Source organism: Pipistrellus hanaki (genome assembly GCF_964339955.1).
Source record: "Pipistrellus hanaki genome assembly, chromosome: 7".
Lineage (NCBI taxonomy): Eukaryota > Metazoa > Chordata > Mammalia > Chiroptera > Vespertilionidae > Pipistrellus > Pipistrellus hanaki.
Window position 1 is genome coordinate 83,134,865 of NC_140509.1, and position 20,764 is coordinate 83,155,628.

The 20,764-nt window shown below is 36.2% G+C and overlaps 1 protein-coding gene across 2 annotated transcripts in view; it reads left to right on the forward strand.

Annotated features, from left to right (window-relative positions):
* SCAF8 (SR-related CTD associated factor 8) overlaps positions 1–20,764 on the forward strand; it is a 57,227-nt gene that overhangs the window by 19,394 nt on the left and 17,069 nt on the right. For both annotated transcript variants that reach the window (XM_084889403.1, XM_084889402.1), the window contains 8 exons: positions 9,655–9,738; positions 11,005–11,049; positions 12,878–13,039; positions 14,071–14,224; positions 15,053–15,183; positions 17,045–17,221; positions 18,307–18,386; positions 20,459–20,576. In XM_084889403.1, coding sequence (XP_084745529.1) covers positions 9,655–9,738; positions 11,005–11,049; positions 12,878–13,039; positions 14,071–14,224; positions 15,053–15,183; positions 17,045–17,221; positions 18,307–18,386; positions 20,459–20,576 — 951 coding nt within the window. The remainder of the gene's footprint in view (positions 1–9,654; positions 9,739–11,004; positions 11,050–12,877; positions 13,040–14,070; positions 14,225–15,052; positions 15,184–17,044; positions 17,222–18,306; positions 18,387–20,458; positions 20,577–20,764) is intronic.

Consider the following 20,764-nt stretch of genomic DNA (forward strand, 5'->3'; position numbering starts at 1 on the left):
TATAAATATGTTTATCATATGCATTGTTTATATGCAACACTATGAAACAGGACTATTTATTGTAAGCAGAGCTCTGCACTATATATTCCTGTCTGTGTGTCTTGTTACGGGTACTTAGTGACAGCATTCTGTTGAGATTTTAATGCTTTCCCATTAGGAAATAGCCACTTCTCCAATCCTTTTTGAAAAGTACTGTTCCTACCCTGTTTCCCCGAAAATAAGACAGTGTCTTATATTTTTCTCCCAAAGTTGCGCTAGGTCTTATTTTCAGGGGCTGTCTTATTTTCGGGGAAACACGGTAATGAGAGTGTTACATATGTCAATAGTGTGGAAGCAGAATCACAGCTGTACAGAATGAAGTTCGTCCATTTAACTTCCGTTTTTTTTATTAAATCTTTTCTCTGTTGTTCCCAACTAGATGTACATTTCATTTGTCTGAATACTTCCCCCAGAAGCATTTTTAATTTTATTTTGGCATTAAATTATGACATATGTTCTTGTTTTCATGAGGCAAAGTCTTAAATGTTTAAAATGCCATTTTATTAGTATATTGTTTCTCTGTTAAATGCCATATGGGACGAGAGGGGAGAAAAACAAATATGTTAATCCACTAATAGTTAAGGAAATTGTTTCCTCATACACCAACTTTTTAATATACACACTTCAAATTAGCGTCTCCTTAAAATTATCTGTGATTACATTTTAGACACCTCCTACTGGGGATCTGCAACCCAGGCATGTGCCCTGACTGGGAATTGAACCAAGAACTCTTGGTTCATGGGTCAGTGTTCAACCACTGAGCCACATCAGCCAGGCTGTTCTGTTTTATTTTAATTGGGCTAGCATTACCTTGAAAAAGTACTAATCTAGTGGGTTAGTTAGGTTATGGTTTGATAAAAAGTAAAAGACCATTCTAGGGGAAGAGAATAGAAATAGAAAAGTAGGACTTTTGTTTTTTTTAATTTTAAGGAAATATCCTATGTCTAATAAATTATATGCAATTGTTATAACTGATGTTTCTGAATATTTTTCTGGAATTCATACATATATAATTAGTTGTAAGTACTGCAAACATTTTATATTTATTATGTAACGTTTTAGACATTTTCTTACTTGTACATTAACAATAAATTTCTATTAGTATACCTTAAAAATCTCTCTTTCTGGACTTCTAAAAAACTGTCATGTAATGTGTTATATAAAAATAATCGTGATAGGTTATCCTACCCATTTACTTTAAAATATGTAATCCTGTCCATTTACTTAAAATATATCGTCACTAGTGACGTTTTTATACCTCTTGTGTTTAGCAGCATGCTACATTTTTCGTTGGTACTGTAATTTTTTTAAGTTCTATTTCTACTTTTATTTTGTAGTTTCTTTTTCTCTGCTGAAACTTCTTTGCATTTATTTCAACAGTTTTTCTCTTTTACCTTATTGAGGATGATTTTAACTTTTAAGTCTTTAACAGATAACAGCGGTCTCATCATGGGGTTGGTATCTGTTATCTTTTCCCTTGAGCAGTGTGGACAGATTTTCCATATGTGTGTTGTTGCCTTTTTTGTGATTATCCCAATTTCAGAGCATTTATTTTGCTATTTAGATGTGCCTGGCACATGTGCCCCTCAGGAGTTAATCTCTCGGAACCTTTGCTGCTGGGCTTCTTTGGGTCTCTCATGAGGGGTCCCATTCCAGAGATGAGCCCAGGATCTGTTAGTTCACACATGGAATTAGAGGAGCATCTTCTCCAGGCTCCTCAGGGCTCCCCCAGGCTGTGTCCAGGTCCCAGCGCTTCCTTTTCCTGCTTTCTCTTTCTGGGGACGGCTCTTCTCTTGGGGTTTTAGATAGAGTTTTATTTCAAACCTTTTTTACAGAAAATTTTAATTTAAAAATCTTAGGAGGAAGTCACTATTGGTCACATTATTATTTTAGAGTGTGCTTTTTTTAATGTTGAATCTGATACAGTTAATTCTAATGTTATTTTCTGGTTACATTTTATGTCAAATGCATCTGACTTTGTGTGTTACTTTGTTATAGGCTTATATTGTCTAATATTTTATGTTGGGTCTCATACCAAAAGTAATATGGAAGGTGGTGTTCTGTGGGGAAGGAGAATTTGTATGTTAGGGAGTGAGAAATTTTGGATGTAGAGAATACCTAGTTTTTGACTTTTGAAGTAAAACTTGTAATAAGGTGTATTGGTTCTCAAGTATTAAAGTTGTGAATAATAAATTTATTGGGGTAACATTGATTAATAACATAATTTTCAGATATACAACATTGTGCTCACCATCTGTTATCATCTATTTTACTTCCCACCCCTCTCCACCCCCTTCATCTCTGGTAACCACCATTCTGTTGTCTGTATGAGTTTTTGTTACTTTTTGTTTGATACCCTATATAATAAAAGCCTAGTATGCTAAGTGTCTGGTCATCTGTTCAACCAGTAAAAGTGTAATATGCTAATGATATGCTAAGGCTGCTCAACCACTCACTGTGACATGCACTGACCACCAGGGGGCAGACGCTCCTACCGATAGGTTAGCTTGCTGCTGGGGTCCGGCCCATTGGGATTGAGCCAGATGGACCATACATACCCTGGAGTCCTCCCTTGTCCCTCTCCAGCTGGCCAGCCTCCTGCATTCCTCCCTGGCCCTGATCGTGCACTGGTAGGGTCCCTGGGTCTGGCCTGTGCCCTCTTGCAATCCAGGACCCCTCGGGGGATGTTGGAGAGTAGGTTGTTTTGATGCACACTGACTGCCTGGGGGCAGATGCTCAGTGCAGGAGCTGCTTCCTGGTGGTCAGTGTGCTTGCACAGGGGGAGTACCGCTCAGCCAGGACCTGGGTTCACAGCTGGCAAGCGCAGCGGCGGTGGCGGGAGCCTTTCCATCTCCACAGCAGCACTAAGGATGTGTGATTAATGTCATTTGGACATTCCTTAAAGGCTCCCAGGCTGCAAGAGGGCGCAGGCTGGGCTGAGGGACCCCGACCCCTCCGAGTGCACGAATTTCAGGCACCGGGCCTCTAGTTCCACATAAGGGAAATCACAGTTTTTGTCCTTTTATATCTCACTTCACTTAGCATAATACTCTCATGTCCTCTCTAATACCTTGATTTTGAGTGATGGGCATCTGGAATTCTGCAGGACAAATTATTTTTCTCTTTGGTTATATCTTCTTTTGTATGGACTGTGCCTTGAGTATTCTCTATTTCATCAGTTACCAATCCTTACCACATTTCCATTTTCTGGAAATTTCTGACGTTTTGTCTGCTGATTCTATTCTCCCCCTTATTCTGCTTTTCATTGTGAGTTGTTATACCTTCTGAATTTTTTATTTTTTTATTGTCCTCTCAGTAGGGAGAGGAAAAGACAAATGTCTGTTGTGGTTAGCATGCTGTTTGCATTGAAATTGTCAAGATTGTATTGGTTGTATGATTTCTGATTTCTTTGTAGACTTAAGGGATCCTAACTAGTACTCTCAAGTCCTGAAAGGACCACTGTTGAAAAAATGGATTGAGTTGATTACTGTTTTAGTTACTGTAGGTTCACACTTAAGGTTAATTCCATTGGTCATAGAACCAACAACTTTGAAGGCATAATATTAGTCTGTAAATGAGCAAGATTTCACCCAAATTTTGAATGTTCTTTGTGGTATGCCACAATTAAGTTCTTTGCTGGGTTCTTCCAAGGTGATAATAGTATTTATTTAGTAGTGTTCAAGTTGGAAAAGGCACTCATTTTTGAACTGCAGAGTACTTGAAATAACAAGCAATAGAGTACAACATTTTAAGTTTGGGGTAATGAGCTTCACTCAGTGTATAGACGAGGGAGGGCATGAAGGACATGAGATTGCAGTGTTTATCCCCCCAAAATAGTGCACATTTGTAGAATTGAGAGATACTGTCCAAATGCAGGGGGTGGCCTGCTTTTGTAAAAAGGTTTTGTTGGAGCACACCCTGTTCATTTATATATGGGTTGTCAGTGGCCGCTTTCCTGCTATGTGGATAGAGCTAAGTATAAGTAGTGTGATAGAGAGAGCATGTGGACTCCAGAGCCTAAAATAGTAACTGTGCTGACCCTGGCTGGGTAGTAATCAACAATTTAAAAAATCTTTATTAGAAATGAAGGTTTTTGTTGCAGTAGCCACTAGCATGTAAGATATCTCAATTTAGGTAAAAGATTCTTCAAACCTTGATTTGATTTGAAGAAGTTGTTTTTAGATCTAAAATTAAGCATTTGATGTGGTGCCTACAAGTGATAGTATAGAATTTTAAAATGTTACTAATTCAAAGAGCACTTATTTTTTCGGGGTACCTGAGGGGAATTGAAACATAAATAATGAATTAATTAGACTGAAAACCCAAGCTATTGTTTACATCTTTCCTTTAAATTAGTAAGTCTTGAGTAGCCAAAGGAAGGGGCAGGTCAAGACTGGATTTTATTTCAATCACTGGGTTCAGATGGATAGAGTTTGTGTAAGTAAAGAATTGTTCACACGGCATTAGATAACATGAGAACATAGCACGTGATGAGGGAAAGGCTTGAATTTGGGAGGCAGAGTGTAGACACAGCAGGCATCAGTAGGCCTAAGGAAGTCTAAACTGAGGGAATAATTTGATGGAATGCCATAGCAGGATCAGCAGCCACTGCAGACTTCAGAAAACGTGGTAGTAGGGAGTCAGACCCCAAGAAATAGACGGTGGGATTACAACCCATATTTGAGAACACTGGGTCTGCAGAGAGCCCAAGCCTCAGGAGCAAGCAGCCATGGTCCGTCTGCTGACTCAAGCATGGAGAGGAGAATTGTCAGGCAAAGAAAAAAAAAAAAGGTCCCAGAGTCAACTTTTATTCTTCTCCAACATATTCCATTGTTCAAACCATGCTGTGTTTTCTGCTCCAGATCAAATTTTGAGTGGTAGGTTATATACAGGGTATCTCCCCAAAATGTATACAGTTTAACAGCTGATAGTTCAAGTGATGTTTCTTTTCAGATTTAACCCATTGGAATTATAATTATTCAAAGTGTGTTTATATTTTTTTTAAACACCCTGAATTTGTTTAGAATGAGGGTTTAAAATACTGAATGGTTATAGTGACATCCATAGAAATTTTCAAATCTTTGATAGAGGTCAAGGTGATTGAGTTTGATGCAATGGTGGAATATATGGAATATTTAAATGTGAAGATGGAAATACGTAGAAGGAAATTGGATGATGACAAGCTGTTTCTGATGTCATGTGCTGGGTAACACTAGTTCATTAAATGTGTAAATGTATACTCCACCTACTTCAAAAAAACTGTGAAGTATCTTAGCATTGTTCATCACAGTTGAAAATAGATTTTATTTTTATATACAACAAAACTATAGAAAGCACCTTCAAATGGCTTAGTGAAAACATGTTTGGTGGGTCTTTTAATGTTGTTCACTTAATGGAGAATAATTACCAAGAGTAGGATTTTAATTTTAATAATGTCCAACTTTGTTGAGCTACTTTATTGTGTTCTAAAAAGTTTATGTGCAGTGTTTCTGTGAAATGAGTATTTTTATTTTGTAAATGAGAAAACAGCTTTCAGAGGTCTAACAACTTGTAATAAGATGAATTAGTTGGAATTCAAATCCAATTCTTTCTGTGTATAGCTTGTGCAATGCTGTGTCTTGTATTTGTTCATTTTAATTTATTAGTAAACATATATTCTCTACTGCACACAGTCACAGAGGATACAGTTTGGTGCAGAGGGAAAAAAATCTAAACAAAGTCAGGGTTTCATTCTTAGAGCTTAGTCTCTAAGTAGGAGAGGGCAGTAGTGGATCTCAGATGGGCCACAATAAATTCTTCACTTTACATGACTTGTTACAAGCACTTTAGAATGTGTTGGTGTTACTTTGCACCTGGTGAGTAGACTGGCATGGGGTAGGAATTGAGTCTACAAATATATTGAAGTTCCCTGTGAGTTGGACAGAGATGGCACTTCTTAAAGGATTTGATGAGATCCTAACCCTGGTTGGGCATTATCATCAACAGGTAGGCAGCGTTATGGGCACTGAATGTACTTCTACCAGGATTGATTTCAGCTTGCACAGCTCTTGGTGTACAATTAACCTCTTGTTAACTTAAATTGCATTAAAGAAGTTACATCCTTTGTCTCTTAATAATACTCACATATTAAAAATCATACAGTAAATGCCAAATTATTGCAGTGACTACTTCAAAGGGAACAAACAGTAGAGTGAGAGCATGAAAGGTTTTGATCTGGTAGGGAGGGGACATAATATATGTTTTTTAATAAATTAAAGTGAACAAATACAAGACACAGCATTGCACAAGCTTTACACAGAAAGAACTGGATTTGAATACCAACTAAATCTTCTTACTACAGTTGTTAGACCTCTGAAAGCTTGTTCTCATTTACAAAATAAAAAGAGGGAAGGCTTTCCTCACTAGGTGGTGCTTTAAGGTGGAGGAGTCTGCATTAACAGCGGAGAGGCCCTGGTGGAGAGTATTCCAGATAGAACAAACCCATTTTAAAGGCTTTGGATTGGGAACTGAGAAAGATCTTTGTGCCTGGAGCAGAGGGCTGGGGAGGGAATCGTGGGGTGAAATGAAACTGGTAAGGTAGGCAGGAGTTAGATCTAGCAGGACCTTGTATATATAGATTTTTGTGTTTGTTCAAAGAATGGGAAGTCACCTTTTTAAGGGGTAGAGAGAATGATTGGTGAATATTAATCACCTAATCAGATTAGTTTTTCTAAGGCATGCCATATTTAGGTGTTCTCTGAGAGATGAATTTGGACTATGGTTGTGGTCATGATTGGAGGAGAGGAGGAGGAGAAACAAATATTGAGAAAACTGGATAAAATGAATAGAATTCAGTGATGGATTTCTAGTTTATTAATCAAACTTGATTCTATCATCTGTACAAGTTGTTTTGCAGTTGTTATGACCAAAGGTTAGTTTCCAGACTTGTATATAGTATCTTACAGCATTGTTTAAAATCTTAGCATCACTGAGTACATTGCAAATTTTAACCACTATTCATTTAAGCTCAGTTATTTGTTGTTTCCTAATTCCCCACCTTGTCTGTTTTCTCTATAGGCAGTATTATCTTTTGCTTAAAATGGGAATTTCAAAACAAAATTTTTTTTTTGAGGGGGAGATTATTGTTAAACAAGAAATCTATTGATTTTTTAATCAATTTTTATTGTTCATATTATTACAGAGGTTCCTCATTTCTTCCCCCCTCCACCAGGTTCCCACCCCACAAACCCTCTGCCCTTTCCCCACCCCCATTGTCCTCATCCATAGGTGCACAGTTTATGTTCAGTCTCTTCCCACATCCATCACTCCCCTTTTCCCCAAGAATTGTCAGTCCATTCCCCTCTATTGATTTTTTTAAAAAAAGTTTTGAGATACAATTCACATGTCATATAAATAATCAATTTAAAGTGTATAATATAGTGGTTTTTAGAATAGTTGCATAACCATCACCACATTTAATTTTAGAATATTTTCATTATCCCTAAAAGAAATGCCGTGATCATTAGTACTCCTTACTTCTTACCAACTCCCCCCTCTTTCACATTGAAGACAGTCACTAATAGATTTGTCCTTTCTAGACATTTTATATAAATTCTAGAGGCCCAATTCATGAAATTTGTGCAAGAGTAGACCTTCTTTCTCCCTGCTGCTGCACTGGCTTCCCTCTGGCATCCGGGACCCGGGCTTCCCTGGCAGCCCTGGCTTCATCTGGAAGGTCTTCCGGTCTAATTAGCATAGTATGCTTTTATTATTACAGACTAGAGGCCCGGCGCACGAAATTTGTGGGTGGCTAGGTTCCTAGGCCTGACCTGCTATCTGCCGTCTTCCCCAGCTGCCTGCAGCTGGCCCTGCCCTCCGCCGCCACCCACCCCTGGTTCCCCGTTTGCCATCGGGTGATTGGTGCCTGACAGCCAGGGGAGGGGACCGAGAGGTGTTCGGTGCGCCTCATAGTGACTGGTCCAGCTGTCGTTCTGCTGTTAGGGTCAATTTGCATATTACCCTTTTATTATATAGATAGAGGCCTGGTGCGTGGGTGGAGGCCAGCTGGCCTGCCCTGAAAGGGCCTTCTGATCAGGGTGGGGGTCCCTGCTGGGGCGAGGCTGCCCTGGGTGAGGGGCCGCAGGCATTTTGTAGGCCGGCCACGCCCCCAGCTTTATCAGGAAGACATCTGGTCTATCAGCTCTAATTAGCATATTGCCCTTTTATTAGTATAGAATAGCGGCCCTGTGCACAAAATTAGTGCACAGGGGAGGGGATTCCCCTCAGCGCAGTCTGACCCTCTCCATTCCGGGGTCTCTCAAGGGATGTCCAACAGCTGGTTTAGGCCAAATGTAGGATCTGACCTAAACCGACAGTCGGACATCCTCTTGCAATCCAGGACCACTGGCTCCTAACCGCTTGCCTGCCTGCCTGCCTGATTGCCCCTAACAACCCTCCCCTGCAGGCCTGATCACCCCTAACTGTCTCTGCCTCGGCCCCTGCCACTGTGGCTTTGGAAGGAGGACCAGACGACTGGAAGATGTCTGGTCTATCCGGTCTAATTAGCATATTACCCTTTTTTTAATATAGATAATACCATAATTGTTTGTTGTTTTTTCATTTAAAATTTTTGTAAGTTTTCATTGATTTCAGGGAGAGGGGGAGAGAAAGAGAGAAACATCCAAAAGAGAGAAACATTGATTGGCTGCCTCCTGCACTTCCCCTTCTGGGGACCAAGCCCACACTCAGGCGTGTGCCCTACCTCTAATCAAACGGGCAACCTCCTGGTGCATGGGTGGATCATGATCAACAGCGGCTAAGCTGTTTTATTTTTATATTAATATGGCTCTTTTTTTTTTTTAAACTGGGTATAGTAGTTTTTAAATACATCTGATTTATAACATGTTTCATTTTGTTTTTTATAGCTAATAATTTCTTTATTAAATTTTCATCAGTTGGTGGACATTTGGGTGGTTTTCACTTTTTAAATGTTTTGTGTGTGTGTGTGTGTGTGTGAGAATAATGTTGCAGTAACCACTTGTGTACAAGTTTTATGTGATCGTATATTTTCAACTCTCCTAATATATACTTGGTAGTGGAATTGCCAGGCCATACTGTATATTATTATGTTTCATTTTTTTTAAGAAACTGCCAAATTGGTTTCCAACCATTTCACATTCTCATAAGCATTTTATAAGGGTTCCAGTTCCTCCATATTCTTACTAACACATTATTTCTGTCTTTTTTACTATAAGCAAGTTGACTTGATACCTCATTGTAGTTTTGATTTTCGATTCCCAGATGGCTAATTATGTTGAAATTGATATTTAAAAGAAAGGCAGTATTTTGATTGCATTGAGAATATAAAACTGGAAATGTTTGGTGATTTTATATAATTGCTTAGAGGCAGTTTTGCTGAATTTAAAATTTGTTCTGGCTCAGTTGGTTGGCATGTCCTCCGTCAGGGCACATACTTACGTTATGAGTTCAGTCCCCTGCCTGGGCAGGTATGGGAAGGCAATTAATTGATGTTTCTCTCTCACAGTTTTGTTTCTTCTCTCTTCCCTCCCCTCTTTCTAAAATCGATAAGCATATCCTTGGGTGAGGATTAAAATTTCTTGTTGTTGTTTTTATCAGCTGTATTCCTTGAATGACTACAAGCCACCAATTTCGAAAGCGAAAATGACCCAAATCACTAAGGCAGCCATCAAAGCTATTAAGGTAATACATTTTATTCTTGTTTTTAAAAAGAAAATACTGCACTAATATTTTGGAGCTGGGATAATTCTTTCAGATTATATATGTTATTCCTCGTTATAGAGTTAATACACATTCATGAAGAAAAACAAAAAATGAAAATCTATCATTGTAAACTTCCCACCTAGAGATGAACACTTAACATTTTTATAAACTTTGAGCCAGCATTTTTCCTTACTTTTGTTAGGTGGGTAAGATTTTAGGTACAGGCACATTTTGGAAGATGTGTTTAACAATGTTATTTGGCACACTGGCTTTACAGAATACTGAAATCTTGAATTAGTAAATTTTTCTAAAATTTTTTAATTTTCTTTTCTTATTGATTGTATTTAATATTTGAAAATGAGCCATTATGGAAAATAATTGAGCCTCATTGTACATAGGGCATTTGAATTGTGGGAAGAGGCCACAGACATTTAGTCATTGCTCTCATGCAATGGTTTTGAACATGTTGACTCATGGATACTTCTGAAAATCTGAGGAAGAGCTTGGATCTTCTCTATAGAAGTATACATATACACAAAATTTATTGGCGTTAAGGACCTTTGAAGCTCAGCCATAGATATCTCTCTAAGAAGTTCCTGTCCCCAAAGCTAAGACTCCCTGCTTGAGCAAGGCTATTAAAATTGAAAATGAGTGCTTTTTTTTTTTTTTAAATGATGTAGTTATTTATTAATCTGTGGATATTTGGTGGTATGTTTTCCTACTCTGAATAAGAACATAAGTAATACTGTGACGGACCAGGATAAGCAGGGAGATAATGACTTTGAAAACAACTCCTTTGCATACATTTATTAATGCTATTTGTTGACATTTATTTGATTTTTCTACTCTGCTAATTTAGCTAACAAAAACCCCCGACACTATAGAAAATCTCCTCCTTCTGCAAAAATAAGAATATATATCTGCCAGTGTGTTTATCACAAATACTTTGCTGTCATTATAACTATTTGTGAAAATATGCTTTCATAAAGATTTAAAATTCTTATGTATCTGTGTTAATGTAACACATCTTGAATATAATGAGCATATATCTACTTCAGGAATTCCTTTACTGATTAGACTTCATAGGTAGTTGTAAAGACCAGTTACATGAATGATTGTCTCAAAATTCATGATTAATATTCATTGTTTTGGTAGGCCTTTGAAACTATAGTAAATCCTATGTTTAGCAGGAAAATGCTAATCTAAGCAAACAGATGTTTAAAACCATGCTTTATTTTCTTTTAGTTCTACAAACATGTGGTACAGAGTGTTGAGAAATTCATTCAGAAAGTAAGTATATAATTTTCCATATATATGCTTAATGAATTAAAATGATAGATTAATGCCTTGTCATTTAAATCATTTGAATCAAATACCCAAGTTGAAATTTTTTTAATGGACTGTTCACTTACTTTATTTTCTAACTAGAGGCCCGATGCATGAAAATTTGTGCATTTGGTGGGGAAGGGATGTCCCTCAGCCTAGCCAGCACCCTCTTGCAGTTCTGGACCCTCAGGGGATGTCCACTGTCAGCTTAGGCCTGCTCCTTGGGGGATTGGGCCTAAACTGGCAGGCAGACATCCCTCTGGCAGCCCGGAAGCCCTTGAGGGATGTTTGCCTGGGGAGTGGGCTAAAGCTGCAGTTGGACATCCTTAGCCCATACAATTTCCTTTTGAGTCTTAAAGTCTCCCTTAGAGAGAATGCCAAAGAGGAATGGCATTCCCTAGTCAATGTCTGGGGGGGATTTAAATGTGTGTGTTTTTTGTTTGTTTGTTTGTTTTTCATTGATTTCAGAGAAGGGAAGGGAAAGGGAGAGAGGGATTGAAGCATCAATGATGAAAGAGAATCATCAGCTGGCTGCCTCTTGCATGCTGTCCCCTATTGGGAATTGGGCCTGCACCTGGGTATGTGCCCTGATCACGCACTGCAATTTATGCTTGTGAATTGGTGCTACAGGTCTCTTCATTTTCTTGACTTAATAAATATCTTAAAGAAGATTCTTAAAAAGGATTCAAAGGAACATATGAAATGTATCATCTTGTGTGTTTTTTTCAGAGTGAAATCACTCATTTACCAGTTAATAGTCCTGATAGAAATGTGTGTTTTTGTGTTGGGGGTGTATTGAACATCCATTTCTCAATGGTACTTGAGTTTCCAAGAACATAATTTTGATTTGGTGCTGTTTATGATTTCTAGGAAATTACTTATCTAAATACATCCAGAAGTTGAACCTGCTTTTTGCAGCCGTGATTTCATTTTAATCAACAATATGTTTGGGAATTTTATTATGGTTTTGAATATGAAGACAAACTGATAGCAGTGAACTTGTTAGTAAAAGGATTCTTAATTGTGCTCACCTAACTAAATAGGCAAGAAAGGAGGAGACTTTTATGTTCTTCAATTTGGGTAATGGATATGAAGGTTGAAAACATCCTTGGAATAGCTAAAAAATATTTTGGTAGAGTAGATTCTTGGAATCAGAATGGGAGTGTCTTAACTTTTTTACAGGTGTGGTATTTGAGAAAAGTTTTGAAACTTTGGGCTCAGTACATTTAGAATGCTATAATTTGCCATTTGTTCCTACATTAGTACAGAAACCCTAATGTTACCCGTTTTAGATAAAATCTAATGCACCTTGGCAATGCTTTCTCAGAGCTCTTCTTTCCTGGAGTTGCTGCTTCCTTCCATGGGGCTTTGCAAAACCACTGTCCATTTTTATTTTATTTTATTTTATTTTATTTTATTTTATTTTATTTTATTTTTTTCATTGTCCATCATTTTTATTTTATTTTATTTTATTTTTTCATTGTCCATCATTTTTAATTATAACAGAACCCTGTTCTTTTGTGGGGCTTTTTGTTTTGTTATTCAGGACAGTTGTGCAGTCCTATGTTGGAACTTAGGTGATTGATAATTGAAATGAGTGTGTAGAGTAGCCAAGTCGATTCTTGAAAGCGCCATTCCAGACGGAGATGGTATAGGGAAAGTCAGTGTCTGTATAGGCAGAGCCTCAAAATGAACAGTGCGCTGTGTTTGTATCGGACTTACGATGATTTTTGTCTATCGGGAATTTTACCTTCTCATTTCTTTACCTTTCAACTCTTCTTTTTTTAATCAGTGTAAACCAGAATACAAGGTACCTGGACTTTATGTCATTGACTCCATTGTACGACAATCTCGACATCAGTTTGGTCAAGAAAAGGATGTGTTTGCACCCAGATTTAGTAATAACATCATTAGCACTTTCCAGAATTTATATCGTTGCCCTGGGGATGACAAGGTATGCTTCTTTGTCTTTTTTTTAAAGTAGATAGATAACATTACCCTTTGGGGCTTAATGGGACTCTTTAGATTATCTTAGTTTATGATTTTATGTTATCTTTTACTCTTACATTATTCCAAATTTGAATATTTAGTTACTATACTATCCATGTTCCTTTTTGGTCTTAGAATCTTTTTCAACAGAGTAGAAAGATGTAGGTTGATTTTGCTCCTTATTCATTTATTGAAACAACTGATGCTAAGGAAACTTCCTATCATGAGCTTTTGGGATTATACTAACATTTTATTTAGTCACATTCGTGACCAATACTTTGAAAATCATCAGTATAATATAAGGGATTTAAAAATGAACCAGATCGTCATTCTTAAAATTGCTGCTTTTAGTATTACAAAATATACACATTATTGTAGAAGTCTCTTTAATATTTAAGCTTGTCTGTCATTTAAATTATTTTCCTGATTTAGTAAGTAATGTTCCAATTATAACAAATACTTAGTGCTGTTTAAAGAACTTTTATATGCTGAACAGTTGTGAAAGAGTGTAAATTTGGTTAAATTCTTACTTGAGGAAGTAACCTCCCCTGTCCTTAGTTTAAAATAAAATTTTTATAAAGTCATGTCTGATGAGAACTTTATCTTGATGTTACTTATTTGTTTAAAAGATAAAGTTAAAATCAGCTACAAATAAGACTTTAGTACTGACGTGAATCCTGACCTGCCACAGCTGCCTGATTCTCCAGCCAGCCATAACCGTGCTCCCTTCGACTTCACATGGAGCCCAAACCTAGCTGCCCTTCCCGCCTTCTGCTAAACGTAGCTTTGGCTTACCTTGTGTATCTGTCAAAATGAACCTGTGTGGTTTTTCCCAAGTCAGGTAAGGTTACCAAAGGCAAAATTCTAGAAACAATTTCAGGGCTGGATAGTCCTGTAGAAATTATTTTAATCCATTCTTCCCACCCACTGGCCAAATAGTATGTGCTTAGGTTTGAAAGGAAAAAAAACCAGTGTCATTTTTCTTTTTTCTTCCAGAGTAAAATAGTGAGAGTATTGAATTTATGGCAGAAGAACAATGTGTTTAAGAGTGAGATTATCCAGCCTCTTTTGGACATGGCGGCAGGGATTCCTCCTCCAGTTGTCACACCCGTTCTGGCCAGTACTACCGCTGCTATGAGCAATACCCCAGGTACGTGGCTTTGATACAGACTTGTTTTCCAAATATTGTACCCATACTTTTCAAGTGATTATTCATATGAATATTAATGATTCTGCAGTGCAGGAGAATTTGACTAGAATAGGTAATTGAAAAGTAATTTGAAGGAAAAATAAAATTAGCATTACATTTGTGAGTAATTTTTAAAAACTATGGAGCTGAATATTTTTAATCATTAGATACATAAACATAAAAAGTCTTTGGGAATTAATTGGTGTGTCAGTTAGGTTTTTCCTGATTTAACTGCCTGTAATCTTTTAAACTTCTATGCAAATTAACTTGATACTATTTCACAGTATATTAGAGAAACAATATTATAAAAATTATTTGATAGAGCCAAGAATGCTTTAGTAATCATCTCAAAATCAGTTCTTGAATTTTAATTGACATACTTTTTTATCATATCCAAGAATTACATTTGTTAACATTTTGGTATATATTTAGTTTTTGGTGTGTGTGTGAACAAAAATAGTTTTATATATAATAGTTTATAACTTTTCATTGAAGATTGTATTTTGGTGATTTTTTTAAGTAATAGAATTTTTATCTGTAGTAAGATTTTTAATGACTGCTAAGTATTATAGTAGTAATTTAAAGTAATTAATTGTAGACAAGAATGGATCATCCTTTTGGTATTTTAACCTATCTAATTCTGTAATGATTTTTTAAAAGAGACAGTAAAAAACATTTATATAAATTTGTATGTGTTTTATGAAAGTAATAGAGCAAATTTCTCTCTTTTCAAGCTTTATTTATTTACTTAAAGATTTATTGGGGTGGGTGTAATGTCTCTTTTTAAAGGAACTCCTGTGACACCTGTTACTCCAGCCAATGTGGTCCAAGGTTTACCTGATCCATGGGTATCCCAGATAGCAAATACAGATACACTTACAGCTGTAGCTCAGATCTTACAAAGTCCTCAAGGCCAGCAGGTGAGAAGCTTTCTTATATTGACGATGATATAGAACTCATTATTTTCCTAGTGGATTATTTCATAATGCATCATCTAAAGAGTGTGTGTGTGTTTTCTTAGCACATACTATCTTGTTACAGTGTATAATTTACTTATTTTGTTTATTCTGTTTTCCCCCACTGGAACTATGCTATACAAGGGCAAGGATTTTTGTCTGTTCTGTTCACTGCTGTATCTCTAGTTTCTAGATTCTACAATAGTAAGCATTTAATATTTTTTTGTAGAAGGAATGAGTAATGTATATTGGGTATACAAAAGATATTTTAGAGTTGAGTTGTCTGGAGGATAAGGTGGCCTGTGCATATATTAGTAAGTTAGTAGTGAAAAAGTTTAAATGGCAGATTAAAGCGTGGGGCCTGAGTTTTTACTCTACATAAATGATAAGCGGAAAAATAAAGGATTGATATGCTAAGCAGTGGGGAATTGCTAGATAATTTTATGTTGAAGTTACATGATCTGAACTGTACTTTAATGGGTGGAAGAGGAGAGAAGGTCTGGAGATAGAAGTATCTTGGTTTTGGTAACAATGATAATGTAAGGGAATTATGACTATGTGAAAAGTAGTAGGGACGTTAAAAAGGACAATCTCAGAAAAGGGATCATTCTAGAGTTTTAAAAATATAAAAACCAATTCAATTATATTCATGTAACAGACCCAACTTCTACCTTTTTGGCACAGTTAGGAAACTGAATTGGTAATACATAAAATTATTGGATTATTAATTTTGTTTTGTGATACTGATATTTTGAAAATCAGTGTTTCAATTTTTAAAAAATACTTAAAAAAATAAATACTTTTGGCAGGAGATGGGATTTTCCAGGAGATATAGTACATAAAGTCAAGAAGACACGATAATTTACAGAATATCAAGTGCAGAGTAGAGGAAAAGTAGGATCCTCACTGGTTTAAACCTGGGTGTCTGAAAATGTAACAGTGCTGTTGGGGAAAATGGGGTGCCAAAGGGGCAGTAAAAGCCTGTAAAGGCTTTCCTCCCCTCCCCTTCCTTTCCTTTCCCTTCCCTCCCTTCCTCCCTTCCCTTTTATTCCTTTATCTCTCTTCCTTTCTTCCTCCCTTCGTTCTGTCTGTTCTGTAGTTTCCTTAGTGTGGTAATTCAGCCATCATATATTTTTAAATTATTTTTTTTGGTATTATATTAGCAGTCTGTGGTAAATGTTTATTTGATAGCTAAATGACTCCTTTGTTTCTTAATGTTGCTATTTTAGATAGGCATGAAATTACTTTACTTACTGTCTTCTTGAGTGGTGTTCGCACTTTCTCCCACTAAGGGTGGGTGAGAAGGAGGAGGAAGTACGATTACTTTTAACTTGTTTCACTGTTCACTTTGTTTTCCTCAGTTTTGGACTCTGTTTAAGGGACAGATTTCTTCGCTTTCCTGCTTTGAGGAAACATGTTCTCAGATGTCAGATCTAAAAGATAGTAAAAGCAGTTGTAGTCAGTGCTTGTCCTTTTAGAGATTAATAAGGAAGTTAATTGAAGAAGAGATGAACAGCTTAGTGAAAAAAAATCAGTCTGCTTGTGATGAGTTCTTTATCTGGTTATCACTGAATGAACACTTTGTTTTATTTTAAATGTTCTGACTTTCCAGAAGCAAGACAGATTTATTAAGGGGTGTTCTATGGAGGGCACACAAAATTTACTTATTTTTAAAAAAAATTAACTCTTGTTTTGTGTTAGTTTACATTTTTTTCTTCATCTCCAAAGACTTGAACGAATTCTATTGACTAAAAGCTTTAGATGAGCATTCTGGTAGATAAAACCCGGCAGCTGTTTATATTAATTTTCCCTTTTTCCCTTCCAGTTTCAGCAGCTAATTCAGACCTTACAGATACAGCAGCAGAAGCCCCAGCCTTCTATCCTGCAGGCCCTGGATGCTGGGCTGGTGGTTCAGCTGCAGGCTCTGACTGCACAGCTCACCGCTGCAGCTGCAGCAGCCAACACGCTCAATCCCTTAGAACAGGGGGTGTCCTTTAACAAGGTAGGAATTAGTTATCAAGTCTGTTCTATGTGAGTTATGGGATTTTATATACTGTCCTGTGGATCATTGAATTTTAGCATAGAATTAGTTCAATATCAACTGTACAAGATGTTACCAGTTTTACAAAAGGCTCAGATTTCTTAAATTAAGCACTTTCATAATTCTGTTTGAAACATTTACAGTATTTTCCTTTGCATAAAGATAAAAGATTTTTAGGTCAGTAAAATTGTGAATTCATCATTAAGACAAAGGATTATTTTCTGAATTTCTAAATTTCTTTTTTGGATGTTACAAATGTATTAATTATGGCATTCTATAATTTTAACCTGCTAAAATTAAAGCGGTTCATTGTGTAATTTTAAAGAACAACTTTTCTACAAGTTGTCATTATTCTATCAATATAATATTTTGATAAATTGAGGTCTAACTAGTGTTTTTTTAAGTTGAAAACTTTTCACATATAGCTTATTGTGTGATATTTTCACTATTCTTGTTAATTATGGGAATATTAAAATATCTTGGAAGTGTTACCCATATTTTATTTCTGCTACTATTATTTTGCATAGAAAATAATGATTTATTGAGTTACTACAATAGATTTTCTTAGCCAGCAGCTTCCAAGTGTAATTTAGCCTGACTCTAAATAGCTAGACCATATAAAATTTTTTAGATTGATCATTTAGAAAACAGTGGAGCATTTTAAGAAAACTGTACTAGGAATAGATCATTAATTATAGTCCTAGATATTTTTATCGAGTTTTATTACCATTGGCAAGCCACTTTATTTTGATTATAATATTTTCTTCTGTAGAGTATTAGAATTTATCCTGTGTAGCATGATTTGTAGCAATGTATGTCAGTATTTTAAAGAAAAGTAAAGATCCACTCAAATAAAATGTTTTAGTATAGTATAACATGACGGAATAATATGAAACATTTTCATATTAACAATTGAGTGATACAGATAAATTCGTGAGACGTAATTGACCTTTAAATAAAATAGCATTTGTAACATATTTGTGAGAAGCACTTCTTAACCTCTCTCTCTCTTTCTCTTCCTCACCTTCCTTACCCCTTTCCCCCAGAAGTTGATGGATAGGTTTGATTTTGGGGAAGATTCTGAGCATAGTGAAGAACCCAAAAAAGAAATTCCAACTCCTCAACTGTAAGCATCGTTATGTTTTTCTTTATAACCATAAGTGTTTGGTGGTTTTTTTAATAAACATTGGGTGGGATGCTGCATTCTGAACTACGTACTACCGTGTTTCCCCGAAAATAAGACATCCTCTGAAAATAAGACCTAGCGCATGGAAAGATAAGACGTCCCCTGAAAATAAGACCTAGTGCAACTTTGGGAGAAAAAATTAATATAAGACACTGTCTTATTTTCAAGGAAACAGGGTAGATATCTTTTGAATAAGTCAGGCTGTTTTGCTCTAACATTACAAAATGATGGTAGGATGGTTTTCTCATTGCCTCACTGTATTATCTTGACTCTCAAATCTTTGCAGATAGTTGGCTATATCAAAAGTCTTTATGGGAATGTTGATAAATCTAGTTGTGGTATTTTCTGTATCTGTATTAGGTTTAATTTATCTCGCTTATAAGAATATTTGAAATAATAGGAAAGAAGCTTGCTTCTAGTGCCAGGAGTCACTTCTGGGAAGTATATAAAATTCTGGAAGTGAATCAGACTAAGGAGGTTAGGATTGTAGGGATTTTTGTTGTTGATAATCCTCACCTGGTGATATTTTTCCATTGATTTTGGAGAAAGTGGGCAGGAGAGAGAGAAAGGAGAAATGTCGCTGCCAGAGAGACACATTGATTGGTTGCCTTTCCACATGCCCTGACCATGTGTTGATCAGGCCTGCAACTGAGGTACATGCCCTTGACTGGAATTGAACCCAGCCTCAGCTCTTCCAACTGAGCCAAACTGGGCAGGGTGGGATTTTTTTTTTTTTTAAGAAATGATGGTATGACTTTATTTAGCTCAGCCTCCCCACCCTCACCACCACCCCCAGCAATTCTGCAGAGCCCTACATTTTGTGAGGTTCATGAAAACAACATTGGGAAGGACAATCTTGGGTGTGGTGTGGAAGGTGGGAGAATGGAAGGGGATCTTATTTCAGTTTATTAGTTTTATATATTGGGATAATGTATTTAAATATTTATTTAAATAAAATACAAATGTATTATTTTGATAAAGATTCTACTTGAAAACATTAACAACTGATGTTTTAGATTGAGTTGTGAAGTTAGAAGAAGCATTTGAAATTATGTAGATCAGTTGCTTGAACAATAGAAGAATCATCTATCTTTAATAGTCTTGACCCCAAGGTATTTGTCCAGTATAGTAATGCCTTCCATTATGAGAAGTTAAGTAATTATTATTGTTTTGTGTTCTTTTGTTACTGAATCCTGTTTTTGATTTGCCACCTACACACTCATCCCTTCTGCTTTCTGAAGCAAGGAGACATTTGCTCCACTGTCGTTTGTGACATAGCCCTTCAGTTTTTGAAGATAGGTATCATTCTTCTCTTTAGGCTTATTTGCTCCAGATGATGTACTCTTTTTTTTTTTTTTTTTTTTAACTGTTTCAAGTCTTCTCACCTTCCCAATCATCCCCTTTGGGATGCCCTCTTTTTGTCCCCTTTACCTTGTGGCACCCAGAATTCCAGGTGTATTCCAGGTTTGAATTTCTCAGAGTATAGTGAAATTATTTCCTCTTATCTAAACATTGTTTCTGTTAGCATTCCTAATAACATGAGTGCTTTTTTTTAAAGAAAGCAAGTTAATTTTATCCATTTTATTATCCATATAATAATAGATTTCATATGTACTAATGGAACATTTCTCCCACAGTTTCATAGTTAGAGAAGTTAAAGTGACTGTTTAAATACTTTTAAACTGATTTTAGAAGTTTTATTGAGCTTTTCTTAAAATGCTCTATTATAAAAAGTACTGACATATATGTTTAATAGCATGAGATAGTATATCAAATCTTCATCAGAGTATCTCTAACATGCATGTATTGAAACACTATTGAAGAGTATAGTTCTATTTTAGCATAGTAATGCTTTGAGGTATTCCATTTTCTTTGTTAGTATTCCAAAAATAAACATTGTAGTAGAGTATGTTTCATTTCCTTGGCATTGGGGGGTCCGGGTTAAACACTCTGCTATTTATATTATCTTTACTGGGTTTTACAATATATCCCCACTTGTTTTTCCTTTTTAGTTCTCACGTTTCGGAGTCTGTGAACAATTCCATCTTTCATCAGATAGCAGAGCAACTGCAGCAGCAAAACCTGGAACATCTCAGGCAGCAGCTCCTGGAACAGCAACAGCCTCAAAAGGTTTATAGCTCCATCTTGTGGCCTTTGGAGTTATTGCTGCCTGTATTCTATAAATTGATGTTTCTTATTTAGTATGGTGATTTTTCTTCTTTTATTAGGAAGATTAGTCTTTTTAGGATTTAACAATTTTTTTTCTGTAATCAAAATGTACTCAAGCAACTTATGAATGGATTGAGAATGTTGTAGAG